The following is a 14,083-nucleotide window of genomic DNA, read 5'->3' as shown; positions in this document are numbered from 1 at the left end:
GAAGCTTAAATGGGGAGATGTATTTAGAACAAGGTGCAGCGACCACATTTCCAGGTCGCCAGTGACGGCCTTCTCTTCCGTTCTGCCAGCTGCTCCCTGCTGGGCTCCGCCAAGGTTTTGGGGGGAGGGTACTGCCAGGCGGAGGAGGTGGGAGGGGGGCCCTGCGAAGACGGCCTTCTCAGGAGGCTGTGACTCTCCCAGGAGGTGGGCCCAGGACTGACGAGAGCAGGAAGCTGTCTCCTGCAGGCGGCGGTCTCCTCCCTGGTTCTGCGGCCACGTGAGGAGGGTGGTGTACTTCTCATCTGAGTAAGGTCAGTTCTGTTAATTTCACGGCCAGAGAAGTATAACTTACAGAACATAACAAGCGGAGAAACTCAGTTTTTTACTTGTGTGGATAACAGTTGGAGCCAGTGCTCTCTCTTGCTGTGTATCTGTTCTCTTTTCTTGAATGACACACCTCTGGAGCTGCGGTTTGGCACGTGACGTGACCACCTGCTTGGACACTGGCTCCCAGTCCCCTGGCAGCTGGGCATGGTCGCGTGGGTCATGAGGTCTTTGGTTCTTTCTCTGATCTTGTTTTTCCCTTAAACTTTTATTTGCTACAATTTAAAACTTACAGAGAACTTGTAAACCTGAGACAGGAGGGAAGGGGGCAGGGCACAGCCATTCAAGGAATGACGCAGCCATTAACACCGAAGTGGTGGAAGGGTCAACTCCCAGTCGGCCTTGAGGATCAAGATGGCAGGAGATTGACTTCCAGGACACCTCGAGCTTCACTTTACGCTCATTGCAACATACTAGCATGGTGAGTAGCATGCCCACAGGCGCCATGACGGTGGCAAAGCTAATCATAAAAGGTCAAAGAGTGGGCTGTGGCCCAATTCCTGGGAATCCCAGCCCCTTCCCCAGGGCAGTGGGAATGGTCCTCCCACTCGTTAGCATGTGAAGCTCTGGAGCCCATAGGAACTGGCAACACCACACCTCGTGGCCGCCTCTCTCCCTCCCTCCTCTTTGGAGACAGCCCGCGCTCTGTCTATGGCGTGTGCACCTACTTTTACTCTAACCTGAGCACCCAACCCTGCACCTCGTGGCCTTTCTCTCGCCTTCTGGAACAGCCTGCACTCCATACACTATGTTATCTCTCTAAATAAATCTGCCTTCACTCAACTGTAGCTCGCTCCTGAATTCTTTCCTGCACGAAGGCAAGGACCCACACTTGGTGGGGCACGTCTCAGGGGCTCCACCGAGACATGGGACACGGCCCTCCTCTTGCCCCACATCCGTTTTTCCTGTATCAAACCTAGCACAGGAAGTCCCGTGTACCCAGACTCACAATCATTACCATTTGGACGCATTTCCAATACCATTTCCCCTTTTTACATTTGTTGTATTATTGTGTCTACACCCCTAAGTACTTCAGCGTATTTTCTAAAGACAAGAACTTAGGTTTTGGTATCTGTTTTTGTTTTCATTTGTCTTAAAAGAGATTTTCTAATTTCTGTTTTGATTTCTTCTTTGACCCAAGGATTGTTGAAGAATGTGTTGTTTAATTTCCATGCATTTGTGCGTTTCCATGATTTCCTAAGAAATTGATTGCTTGTTTTATTCCTTTGTGGTCAGAAATAATACCTGGAATGATTTTAATTATCTTACACTTGTCAAGACTTATTTTGTGCCCCGGCCTGTGATCTGTCCTCAGAAAGCTCCCTGTGTGCTCAGAAGAATGAGAGCCCTGCCGCGGTTGGGCGGGATGTTCTGTATACGCTCGCGAGGTCCATTGGGTCTACAGTGTTCACACCTGCTCTCTCCTTACGAACGCTCTTCCTGGATGCCTTGGAGGCAGGATATTGAAGTCTCCACCTGTCATCGCGTTGCTGTCTGTTTCTCCGTCCGCTGCACGTGTTGAGGTGCTTTGAGGTTGGATGTCTATATGTTTATAATTGTTGTTTCTCCCTGTTGCAATGTCACTTTCATCGTTATGTAATGACGCTTTGTTTCCTGTGACAGTTTTGACTTGAAGTCTATTTTGTCTGAGGTAAAGACAGCTTCCCCTGCTGCCTTTGGTTCCTATTTGCGCAGAATACGTTTTTCCAGCCCCTCACGTTCAGCCTGTGTGTGTCCTTGAGTCCACGGGGAGTCTCCTGTAGACAGCGTGCGGTTGGGTCTTGCTTTTTTATCCATTCAGTCATTCTAGTGTTTTGATGGGTGAGTTTAATCCGCTTTTGTAAAGTGATCACTGGCGGATAAGGACTAACTGGTGCCACTTCACTCGCTGTGCTCTGTCTGTCTGGCGGTTCTGCCCTCACTCCACGGGAAGATGCGTGGACATCTGGAAATCCCCTGGACTGGCCAGCTCAGGGCTCAGACTGTGTTTATCGTCCGCTCCAACCATCAACTCTTGTTTTTCTTTTGTTTCCATAGAAATGCTTCTTATTAAACACCTGATGCAAAAACTTACACCTTTCAGGCCTAACTTCGGGTGTTGCATCACTGCCTCCCAAGATGAGACACAACCCTTCACTGAACTCCTGTGTTCTCAAACTTGCATCACTGGTTCAGTGAGATGTGGAGCAACCTGTCAACTCAGGACGGGTCAGACCTGCTGGACCGGGTGGCCCAGGGCGTTACAATGTCTCACAGCGTCACCCAAACTTCTGACCAGATTCCCACGGCCGCCGAGATCAGCGAGACATTTTAGGGCTGGACGCTTCAGGTTTGGGGCAGTGGCTGTGAACTGGATTTCAGATCTTTGCCTGTGTAATTATTACAGGATCTGCCACTCTAGCCCCATTTAGATGCGTAATTTCTTCATTACAATGTACCAGCACCCAGGCCGTTGAAGTCCTTCCCCTGAACTCCGGGGAGTTGTACCGTAACCCTTCATAGCTGGCTTTTCCTTTCATGATGCACGTGCCTGGCCTAAGCTTTGCTTGGAGAGGCGTCTGTTTCAAAGGTGGCTTTCTTGGATAAACGCATTGCCGGCCACGTGGCTAGACCAGGAGCCGGTCCTCCCTGCCCCCGCCAGCGCCGGGCTCCTTCGTCTTAGGGGTCTTCAGCTGATTTAGATAACTGGCCATTTGGCCACTCCACCCTCGCCCCATTTTTCTTCCTGAGCTTTAATTCGCACTCTTGTGTTTTAAATTCATCAGTAAAGGGTGACCCTGTGAAACCCTAGGCCCCCAGCCTCCATCTCAATAAAAGCAGAACCCCAGCCTAGCGTTCTCTCTCTACCTGCCAAGCTGCGCCCTGCACCATCCAGGATCTGTGAGCAATAAACCTTGTCTCTTCCAATGTTTCCTGATGGTTACGGCTCAGGACGTCTTGCAGTCACAGGAAGAACCACAAGGGCCAGCCCAGCCACAGCTCTTGTTCCAAAAGGGGAACCTGCGGCCCAGGTGGGTGCCCCCAGCACGGCCAGTCGGCGGTGCGGCTCAGAGCAGCGGTCTTGCTGATGTCGCCTGCTCCTTGCTCTGATTCTGAATGTAATTCGTTGTCTTCTCCGCTTTATCGCCGCGAAGCTGGAGGCCAGGAAGGCACCTCGAGGGCCTGTGCTCAGGACCTTCTGTGCCTACAGTCAGGTTTCTTGGGGAAACCAAGTAGAAAGAGGAGAATTCTGGAAAACGTCCTTCAGGTTAGCTTTCAAAACAGAAACAGAGGAAGGAAAAAACCACAAAAGAAGAAAGTCAACTATGAAAGTTCGAGCCTGTGTGTCCCCTTGACTAGGCCGTGGGGTCCAGCTGCTGGCCAGACACTGGTCTGGACGTCGCTGCAAAGGTGCTGTGCAGACGTGAGTCACAGCTGCACCCAGTCAACCTTAAGTAAGGAGCTGACCCTCGAGAACACGGGGTGGGCCGCGTCCAGCTGGGCCGGGCCTGCAGAGGAAAGCAGGTCCCCGGGAGGAAGAGGGTTCTGCCTCAACGTGGTGACATAGGTCCCGCTGGGGTGCGCCCTGCTGGCCCTCCTGGCGGCCTCCAGACTTGCCAGGCTCGACAGTCACACAAGACAACTCCTTAACATAATGTACGCACACCTTAGTTCACATGTATCTTTTCATATATGTGTTACTTCACATATATATTCCACACATACATTATTTCACACCTACGTTATTTTGTATATATATGCACATTATCGACTCTACTTCCGTGGCGAACCCTGACCGATACACTCCTTCAGCTGAAGGATGAGGGACGTGTCCTTAGGACTTCAGGTCTCTGAGGACCTGGGCCGATGAGACCGACGTGAAGTACAAAGCGAAGCAAAGTGATACCAGGGAGATGGGGGGGTGGCGGCGGGGAGGCTGGAGGGACTGGTGCTGTCCAGCTGCCCTTGGAGGGGGCGCTGGGAAGGTGAGAGGCATGAGGGTGGAAGCCGTTACTGAATCGGAAACAGTGACTGGGCATCTCAGATGAAGAGAAGAGAGGTCTCAGGAGAGGCTGGAAGGCACCTTTGGTGGAGGTGTAAGACCCGTGAAACTGCTGTGGGGGGTACTGGGCAAAGGTTACCCCTAGTTGGAACAGTTGGGGGCTTGCCCCTAAGCCTGTCGGTCACCCGAGGAGCGGGACTTCAGCAGCTTGGGTGGGGCCTGGGGTCCACACTGACTCAAAGCTCTCAGGTGGTCCTCTGGGGTGAGGAGCCCAGCTTGCAACTGGGTCAGCTTGCCAGTCAATGCCACCAGCCCCAACTCACCAAAGCTCTACTTCCAGGGGTTCCTGGGGGACACAGACCCTACAGGTGGGGATACCAATTGGCTTCAGCACCAAGGAATGTCCCTGATGAACCCAAGGACACTAAGGGAGGGCAGCAGAGGTGGGACTTGCAAGAGGGAGCTTCTGGTGGGAAGTGTCTCCTTAGATGCAAGTCATGCGTCTCAGGAAGAGAGGAGGGACAAGACTTGTTCCAGCAGCAGATGATCTGGGCAGCCAGACGCCACTGACGTACATCCTGCGTACGGACTTTGAGGGAGCAGGGAGTGAGGGGCTGGGAGGCCAGGCACAAGACATTGCAGGGGGGGCACTCAGTTCGGCAGGTGACACAAGTCAGTTAGGAAAGGCCAGGGACCAACCTACAGACAGGTGGAACCATCACAAACTTACCTGACCCTCCCTGCGCGGCCAGGGGAGGAGCAATTCTGATTCAGCTGGTGGCTGAGCATTCCTGCAGTGACAGCAGTGGCTCTCAGACCTCACTCTGCTCCGCAAGCCCCCCCACCCCCATCACTGTGCAGCAAGTTAGTGACTTCAAGCAGTGAGCATCAGTTATCTCACAGTTTCTCTGTGTGAGGAATCCAGGTTCAGATGAACTGGGTGCCTCCAGCCCAGTGCACCGCCAGTCTGCAGTCAGGCTGTCGGCAGAGATGCACTCTCAGACGGAGGCTTGGCTGCGCCGGCTGGCTGGGGGTTGCTTCCAGGCCTACCCCCTCCACTCCCCCCGCCCCCCGGGTGGCTGCTGGCACGTCTCGGCTCCAGCAGGGGAAGGGATTACACAGGGGTGTGACTCCCAGCAGGCGGAGCTCAGGGGCACCAGCCGGGGCCGCCCGCCGCGGTTTAATGCAGGTTATTGGAACCATCCCAGACCTTCTCATTCAGCAGGGCTGCTCAGGGCCCAAGAATTGTCATTCCCAACAAAGTTCTCAGCTGGCATTTCCGCTGCTGCTGCTGGTCCCAGGACTACACTTTGGAAATTGCTGATTTAAAACCCCGGTGCGCAGTCACCAAGGGAAACAGGCCCCAGCCCTGGCAGGAACTTGGCCTTCACCCACGGGCCCAGCCCCGAGCCTCCGTGGCTGAGATTCTGGCTGAGCCTGAGCTGAGTAAGAACTCAGGGAGGATCCTTTGTGAGCTTAAGACTTAGGCTGTCTAGCTCACACAAGGACAAGAGGCTATTTGGGGTGTCAGTTCCCAGGACTCCATCTTGCAAGAGGAGTTAATCTTGAACTTAATTTTCCCTGGGAATGAGAAAACAGGGGTCAGGGTGGGTGGAGATGTCTGTGTTGGCTTGTCATTAGAGGACAATTGTGTGATTGTCCTTGCTTCATTCTGTTGACGCTTGGAAATGTGGCCGGAAATTATTTGGGATAGGAAAGAGAACACTCAGCAAACATTTGGTTTGGGTAAATTGTAGCTTTGGGATGAGGGTTTTAAAACGCAGCTTTATTCAGATATAATTCGCACGCCACACAATCCAACCATTCAATGGGTGCAGTTCAGTGGTTCTAGTATAGTCACAGAATTGTGCAAATACGTCCGTAATCTAATTTTAGAATGTTTTCAGTAACCCCTAAAGAACCCCCCCACCCATAGCAGCCACTTCCTACCCCTCTGCCCTCTGCCACCCCAGCCCTTAGTCTCATAAAGGGTCACAGCTCTCTTAGAGGGGACGTTCCTTCCTGGGCTGGAAGGGGCCACGATGACTCGTGACCCCACTACTCCTCACTTTAAATACACAGGTCTGGGCTGTATAAACTGTCAGTAATTCGTCAACGTCCAGCCCTCTGTCTCAAGAACTCACATAACTGCATTGTTTTTTTTTTTAATTGAAGCACAGTCAGTTACAATGTGTCAGCTTCTGGTGTCCAGCACCATGTCCCGGTCATGTGTCTACATACATACCTTCATTTTCATAGTTTTTTTCATTAAAGGCTCCTACAAAATACGGAATACCATAAGATATCACTCACAGGTGGACTCTAAAAAAAGAAAAAGGAAAGGAAAAAGAGGACACAAATGCACTTTGACCTCTCACGGGCGGAGCAGTTCTCGGAACTTTCTGAGAGGCTGTTCCCGGGTTGTATCTTCAGTTTGGCTCGAATAAAATTTTCCATTCCTTTCTTAGAGTAACTGACTTTTTTTGGCCACACAGCTGAATAGACACAATAAAAGTGTAAACACACGGCAAGACGTATTTTATTCAAAAATGAAAACTTATATATTAGACATTGTCCATTTTTTTTCCCCAATCAGGATATAAGTTCAATGTTGTTCTAGATCAAAACACAGTAATTCTACTTTTTGAACGTGAAAACAAATTTTTTCGTCTGGAAGAATAAATACAACAAATTTAGAAATAAACTTTTATTAAAGGATAAAGAAAATGGTTCTCACCTAACGTATATTAAAACATTAAATTTGAAATGGAGGGGAGGGCACAGCTCAGTGGCAGAGCACGTGCTAAGCGTGCAGGAGGTCCTGGTACCTCCATTAAAAAAAAGAAAAAAAAGGAAAAATGGAGCAGCTGGCACAGAAGCATAAAGCCCTCTAGGTTTCGCACTGAGATGCAGAAAGTGACCCCTGACGCTGTTTGAAGCAGTTCTCGGAGCCCTCGGAGAAGCGAGGCTAATCACCTCATTTGGAAAAACGGAGGCAGACTCTTACAAGACCCCCAAAAATAGTCAGTAACATTCTGACTGGAGCCCTACGGCGCATTTATGTGACAGACTCCAGTGGCTTCGTGTGTTGTGTGCTGACCTCGGTGTTCACAGACAGGAACACACGGATCCCCGAGACCCCACGAGGAAGGGGCTCTGCTGTCCCCTCCCTGATGACACGCAGGGAGCTGGGGACCACACAGCCAGGGGGATTCTCACCCAGCAGCCCTGGGCTTCACCCCTTCAGTGTGTGTACCCCCCCACACACACACGTGTCCACGGTGGTCCCCCGACCTGGCGGCAGGTGACGCTGGCTTTCGCCCGGAGCTCTGCTGGGGCCGTCTCCGGGGCACCCCCCGGGAGCCTCTCCAGCCAGGCTTCTCCCACAGCACACGTCCCAGGGAGCTCGGGAAGGACGCCACAGGCCGCCTGTGCACCCTGGAGGTCACGGGACCACTGCTTCTGCAGTTTTCGGTTGAAGGGGTCACAAGCCCACCCAGAGTCAAGAGGTGGCTTACAGACCCCACCTCTCCATACAAGGAGTGTCACCATTTTAAGCCACTGCAAAATAGAACAATGAAAAAATACCTAAAACTTATTGACTGTCTATCCAGAGCCAGGCACTGGGCTAAATCTATTTATATGAACAATTTCACTTAAATTATACACAAAGAGGGAAACCGCAGCCCCCAAACGGTGTCACTTGCACTAAAGCCCGGGATAGGAAACCCAGACCTAAGGCCTCGCCTGACCGCAGTCCCCACCTGCCCAGAAGTGTCGTCTTCGTCCACAGCACGGAACCTTCCGGGCAGCACCGCGAGGCATCTGTCACGTGGGGCCTCCCCATCCCCAGAGGAAGAAGAGGCAACTGCCTGGTAAAACCCACGCCTTCTCTGTTCCCTTTCCCCCCAGAGAAGGCGTCTGGGCCCCAAGCAACCCTCCCTTTTCATTCGCTGACTTCCCCGCCCTCCCTTCCTAGAGGAGGCTTCCACCTTCCAGGGCTCCTGTGACCCCCCTTCTAGCCCCTGCATGGAAAGCTGCTGGAGTCCCGAACCGTTGAATAAAGCCAAGATCTTTGGCTGCACTTGGCCGAATTCTGTTTTTTAACAACACAAGCTTAAAATAAACAAACATAAAAGTCCAGCCGCGCAGATGAAAGTTGCAAGGGCTGTGGCTCTTCCCTACACACGCTGTCTGGGTGGCGTCCGGCATGGCGAGCCCTCCAGGCTACCCGCCCCCTCTCCAGCCCTGCCCGCTGCCCAGGGGCCATGGGGGCCCTGGGGTGGCGCCAATTAGAACCCTGCAGTGTGGGCTGTGGAGCAGGAGGCTGGGCGGTGGGCCGAGCAGAGCACCCCGACCTCCGCACGGAACAGGGCACTGGAACTGTCCGCAGAGGATTTTACGGGAAACCATCCTGGAGGCTGTCATTACTCCCCCATGAAGGAAAGTCTCTGCGGAGGCCTTTGCACCAGGCCACCACCTCTGTGTCCTGTCTGCCCAGCCAACATGTCTGCAAGTCCCGGGGCCCCCTGCAGGGCCCAGCCCCAGGCCCAAACCTGGCCAGTGCACACTCCTCAAGTCCCTAAGCCCTCTGTGAAGTCGCGTCTGGGGTGAGAAGTTTCTGCTGGGACCTCAGGAAGGTGAGAGACAGGGACGGCAAACTCCTTGGGGGCAGCAGTCCCCACCCTCCTCCCGGACCCTCCTCCCGGCGTCCTGGTTCTGGCTCTGCTGATGCCGTGGGGTGCCGGCCTCAGAGCCGGGTTCACTGCAGGAGGCTGGTAAGCGCCACCCTGAGTGTGGCAGGTATCTGGGAACACTGCCTGGGTGGTCAGCGGTGAGGAGGGGTCTCCCTCAGGAGCAAACGGTCCACATGAGGACTCTGCAGGGAACGGAGCCAGGACTGGCTTGCTCCCGGCTCGGGGCACCAATACCCACTCTTCTGCGAATGATGGCGACACTGAGAGGTGACATTCTGTGCTAATTAAGCAGTCCTTAGGAAAAGCAGCAGCCCACCCCGCACGTGGAGCTCTGCACTGAGACTTGTTTTAACCGGGAGCCCAGGAAGGGGCAGGAGGGGTGTCACTTCAACTTCACCCCCAATTCCGCTCTTGACTGACCTTGATTCCGATCGCCCCACCCCCATCAGTTACACATACTTTAATTTTAGTTTTTGTCTCTTTGTAGGGGCCCAAAGTTCTCTGCAGAAACAGAGATGTAAATCATGACTCACTTTGTTTCTAGGGAACATTTGTGACCATGACAGTGCCTCCCAGGAGTATGACCAGCTCATGCACGTGGCTGGAATCCACCTGCCGGGGCAGCCCTGGGCCTGGCTCAGGCTCCGTCTCATATTCCGCCTCCTGGCGGTCCCCCCCCCCCCCCCCGCACCGACTGGCTTCTTTCCAAGTGCAGTAGCCCCTCCTCACCCTTCTCCGGGCATCGAGAGCCAGCGCCCAAGTCCCCTGCAGTGCCCGTGTGGCCGTGCCGGCTCTCAGCTCCCCGTCTGCCCACCCTCAGAGCCCGTGAGACAAGGGGCTGTCCCTCAGATGACCTCCCCCACCCGCCCTTCCGTGTCAGCCTGAGACAGTGAACAACTCAAGGGGCAGCTGCTGTGACCGTTTAATCGAGCAGAATACAGAACACGCACACCCGGCGCACTGGGAAAGCAGAAGAGGTGCCTTAGAGCCGCTGAGCAGCTCAAAGAGTGCTGAGAAACCCTCTGTGTCGCTGGGGCCGACGCACGGAGGGGACGTCCCCCAGGCAGGCCGCCCATCTGAAGCGCGGGTGCTCCGTGGGGGGACGTGCGTGAGAGGCGGTCAGCGAGCCCGCCTGCCGCCTGGCCCCTACTCAGCCTGACAGCTGGACTTCCCCATGGAGACGACGCCCAGCCAGGGGACGGTGTGCACCTGGAAGGAGCAGAGCATCTTCTGCGGAGGGAGAGAGGGACCGTCAGTCAGGGCTACAGGTAAAGAGGAGAACGCGCAGCGCCCGGCCCGGACTTCAGAGTGCGGGAGGCGGGGCGGCGGTGGGACTTTCAGCCGCCGCCGCCCAAGCCCTGAGCCCCAAGCCCGATCCGGCAGTGACCTCTCAGTCACCCGCCCACGGTTCCAAGTCCAGGCACTGGCATCGTGTCCCCTACCCGTGCAGGGCTCCACAGTGGTGCCCCCGGCACAGCCCTGGAAGGGAGAACCCCAGCAAGGCCACAGAGCCCCCGAGGGAGCGGGGCACATCCCGTCTGCCACCCCGAGTGGCTGGCACTAAGGCAGGTCCAGGGTGAGGACCCAGGGGCTGGGACCAGGTCCAGGAAAACCCCAGACAAAGGCACAACCTGAGACAGGTGACAAAGCAGTGCAGCCCTCCCAGAGGCCAAGACCCCCGAGAACTGGCCCAGCCCCCGGGAGAGTTCGGTAACTGGTGAGCGGGGCTGGATTTCAGCCATTTATGGCCTCTAATTCTCTGTAATCTGCCGGGGTGGCCAGATTAGGGAGCCCTTTCTCCTCCCCAGCTGCTTCCTCGGTCCTACAGGCAACAATCCCCAAAGCTCACAGTGCCCCAGTTCCCCAGCAAAAGCCCTCTCATAAATTCAGTCTAGTCACATGTGCACACACACGTGCACATCCCCAGCACTCACCCTTGGCCCACCCCCACGGGCACAGCCACACCCACCCCTCTGCCCCCATCAGCACATACCCTCTGCAAGTGCGGCTCATCGTGGAAGGGACAGCTGGCCAAGTTGGGCTGGGACTTGGTGCATGTGGTTCTGCCAATCTCCACTTCCAAGAAGTACTTCATCCCGGCCACGACCTGGACATGCGGAGGGCAGATTTGTTTACAACACCCGTCAACTGCACACGCAGTTACCCTCCTCCCGCCGCGCCTCCACGCCAGCGACCCCCATTCACAGAGCCACGCTCAGAACTCCCCCCGACGGCTCTGCGCCCCAGGCCCTTGCTGGACTTGTTAACCAGCCGCTCCAATAGGCATCTCCCTCAGGAACCCCGAAGGTGGAAGCCAGGGACCCGGTCCAGGAACAGAAGGCGCAGCTCTGGGGAGCCAGTCCAGTGTGGGCGAGCAGCCGGCCAGCGCCCGGAGCCAGGGCAGGGACCAAGCACAAGGTGGCGGCCCCACACCAGGGCCCAAACTGCCTCTGCAGGAAGACAGTCGCCTGGTGATTACACTTCAGCAAAACTCCACTCACCAGTGTGGAGCCCAGAGCACCTCGCTCCCTGCACGCATCCAGGGCTGACTTACTCCCTCCCGTAAGGAGAGAACGCATGCGTGTTTGGGCCAATAAGAGACCGCCTCTTCACTGCTACTTCTGATGAGAATACTTCTGAAGTGTGCCACATACCCCACGTCTTTGACACCCGAGATTACAGACTAGAAGTGAACCCTGTCCTCACACAGGCATTCCAGACGCGCCTCGTTAGAGCTTGGAGAAGCAGGGGTGAAGGGCTGGCACCAGGCTCCAGACCCTGCGCAGTGGAACCACAGTGAGTCCTGGGGTCCCTCTGCTGTCGGTTCCCCCATGTGGCGGATGAGCTAGTGTCACAGTGGAGAAGTGCAGGCTGGCGGGGACCTGGTGAATGGGCAGTGCACGTCCCACCCAAAGGGGACAGTGCCAGCCCACTGCTGCCGGGGGAGAAATGCGCCCAGTCCTGAGCCATCTGCTGACACACGCAGGACCACGCTTTTGGTGCTATGTGGCTGCATCCTGCTCTTGAGTGGTGGTCTAAATTCTAGCCTTCCTTCAAGGACCAGCCCTTTCTGACCCTCTCTCTCGTCCCCTTCTCCACTCCAAGGAGGAGCTCCTCATCTGGCCAGAACCCCAGGCAGGCTGGCAGAGGCAAGGGTCACGCTGTCGGTAAAGGCATGCCCATCTCAGGGTGGGGGTGGGATGTCACAACCTGGGGACTGCTGCCATGGATGTGACCTGTGGGCGGAATCTACTGTCCAGGAGCCTTTGGATTCATATACCAGTGCCCCTGCTTCAGGGTGCACAGACACCACGTGCCAGCTCACAGACTCGTCTGTCAGCTGATAACTCGTCTGTCACTGCCCCTCTGGGGAGCAGTGAGGCCCCGCAGGGAGGATATTTGGAATGTCTGCCCTCAACGCCACTGCACAATGAGGACCTGAAGGCCAGGTAACTTCAGTGGCACCTGCTGAGAGAAGGCTTGCATGCCCTTCCGTGTGACCCAAGTCTCATCTCCAGGAAACATCAGGCCAACCCAAATCCAGCGACAGTCTGAGCCTCAACTGGCTGGACCCTTCAGAAATAACGCCAAGGTCACGGGACAGAGCAGGGGCCGCCCCAGAGCAAAGGAGGTTGCTGGACAGTGGCTGCAGTGTGTGGCCCAGGAGTGTTCTTGGCTGTAAAGGACACAGTGGACGGTCAGCATCATCTGAATAAAGTCTGTGTATTGCGTAACATGCCCTTGTTTTTAGGAAATATACACAAAGGTGTTTACCCTCAAGAGAGTCAGAAAAACAAATGCATACATACATCCAGACACACAGTAGGATGAGGTACACCGAGCAAACGTGGCAACGTTCTAACGTTAGAGGAATCTGCCTGAAGAAGCTAGAGGTTCTATGCACTGTTTTTGCAATTGCTAAGTCTGAACTCATACCAAAATAAAAAGTTTAAGAGGAAGAAGTGCTTAAAGAATTATTCAGTGGCAGAGTCAGGAGGGTGGCCAGGCGTGGGTCTGTTTTTTTCCCTCGTCCGTGGTCATTTAGTTGAAAACTCAGCCGAGCCCCGGGATCCCGGAGGTTGGGCCCTGACCCGGCGCCGACCCGGAGAGCCGGCGGGTCCAGCCACTCACGCCGACACCCGGCGATGGGCTGCGGGCGCCGCGAAAGGCCCGGCCGGGGTGAGAAGCGCGTTAGCGGCAATCCACGCGGCCCCGAGGGGCTTCGGGAGACCCTCCCCAGAGCCCGCGGCCGGCGGGAGCGGGGCTGGTGACGGAGCGCGGGCCACGCCCCCCGGGAGGCCGGGCCTCCAGCAGTCAGGGCCGCCCCACCCCTGCGCCCCCTGCCTAGCTCCTGGCCTAGCACTGGGGCCCCGCGCCTCCTCCTCCCCCCGGGACCCCGCACCCCGCACCCCTCCCCCCTGCCCCCGCACCCCAGTCCCGTGCCCCTAACCCCAGGCCACGTTACCCCGGCCCCGCGCCTCCGCTCCCTCCGTCCTCCCCCCTCCGTTACCCCGGGCGCCGCGCCCCCCGATCCCTTCCCCCGGCCCCGTACCTGCTTGCGGACGCGCACCACACGCATCACGCGGCTGTGGAAGGCGTCGTTGCTCGCCTTGTTGTACTCGCTGAGGGCGAAGGACAGCGCCTTCTGCACGCCCTCCTCGTTGACCTCCGCGTCCATCAGGCCGCCCACCAAGCGGTTCCGTTTGGAGGTCTGCCCGGCCGCGGGGCTCACGGCCAGGGCCAGGGCCAGGGCCAGGGCGGCCAGCAAGAGCAGCGGGGCGCGCGGGGACTCGGCCATGGTCTCTGGGAGGCAGACGGAGACGCAGCCGAAGGTTGATGGCGAGGACTCCCGGCGCCGCGGCGCCTTTATCCCGGGGCCGCCCCGCCCCGCTCCCCGCCCAGCCTCCTGCCCCGCCTGCGCAGCCCCGCCCCACCCCGCCCCAGCTCCGCCCCACCCCGCCCCAGCTCCGCCCCGCTCCGCCCCAGCCCCCGCACCCCTTCAGCCCCGCCTCCCCGCCCC

The 14,083-nt window shown here is 56.4% G+C and overlaps 1 protein-coding gene and 1 long non-coding RNA gene across 3 annotated transcripts; one reads left to right on the top strand and one right to left on the bottom strand.

Moving 5' to 3' along the window:
- Positions 1 to 356: 356 nt before the first annotated feature.
- LOC123613660 (uncharacterized) lies at positions 357 to 2,101 on the top strand. Its single transcript, XR_006721046.2, has 2 exons — positions 357 to 805; positions 1,700 to 2,101. It is a non-coding gene; the product is annotated as an uncharacterized LOC123613660 (long non-coding RNA).
- Positions 2,102 to 9,968: 7,867 nt separating this feature from the next.
- Positions 9,969 to 13,952, bottom strand: LOC105083181 (cystatin-C). 2 transcript variants are annotated; one of them, XR_012500743.1, is made up of 4 exons: positions 13,616 to 13,952; positions 11,057 to 11,170; positions 10,147 to 10,293; positions 9,969 to 10,100 (listed from the first exon to the last, which is right to left on the bottom strand). XR_012500743.1 is itself a non-coding variant. In XM_074347765.1 (3 exons), exons 1-3 carry the CDS (start codon positions 13,859 to 13,861, stop codon positions 10,210 to 10,212), a joined length of 444 nt encoding a protein of 147 aa, XP_074203866.1. In that variant the 5' UTR covers positions 13,862 to 13,952; the 3' UTR covers positions 9,969 to 10,209. The 2 variants fall into 2 exon arrangements, 1 of the variants encoding a protein (XP_074203866.1); XM_074347765.1 differs by having other exon boundaries at positions 9,969 to 10,293.
- Between the last annotated feature and the right edge of the window lie 131 nt (positions 13,953 to 14,083).

This window comes from Camelus bactrianus, chromosome 19 (assembly GCF_048773025.1).
Source record: "Camelus bactrianus isolate YW-2024 breed Bactrian camel chromosome 19, ASM4877302v1, whole genome shotgun sequence".
NCBI lineage: Eukaryota > Metazoa > Chordata > Mammalia > Artiodactyla > Camelidae > Camelus > Camelus bactrianus.
Note: the sequence above shows the minus strand (reverse complement) of the source record. Positions and strands in the feature narration are given on the sequence as shown.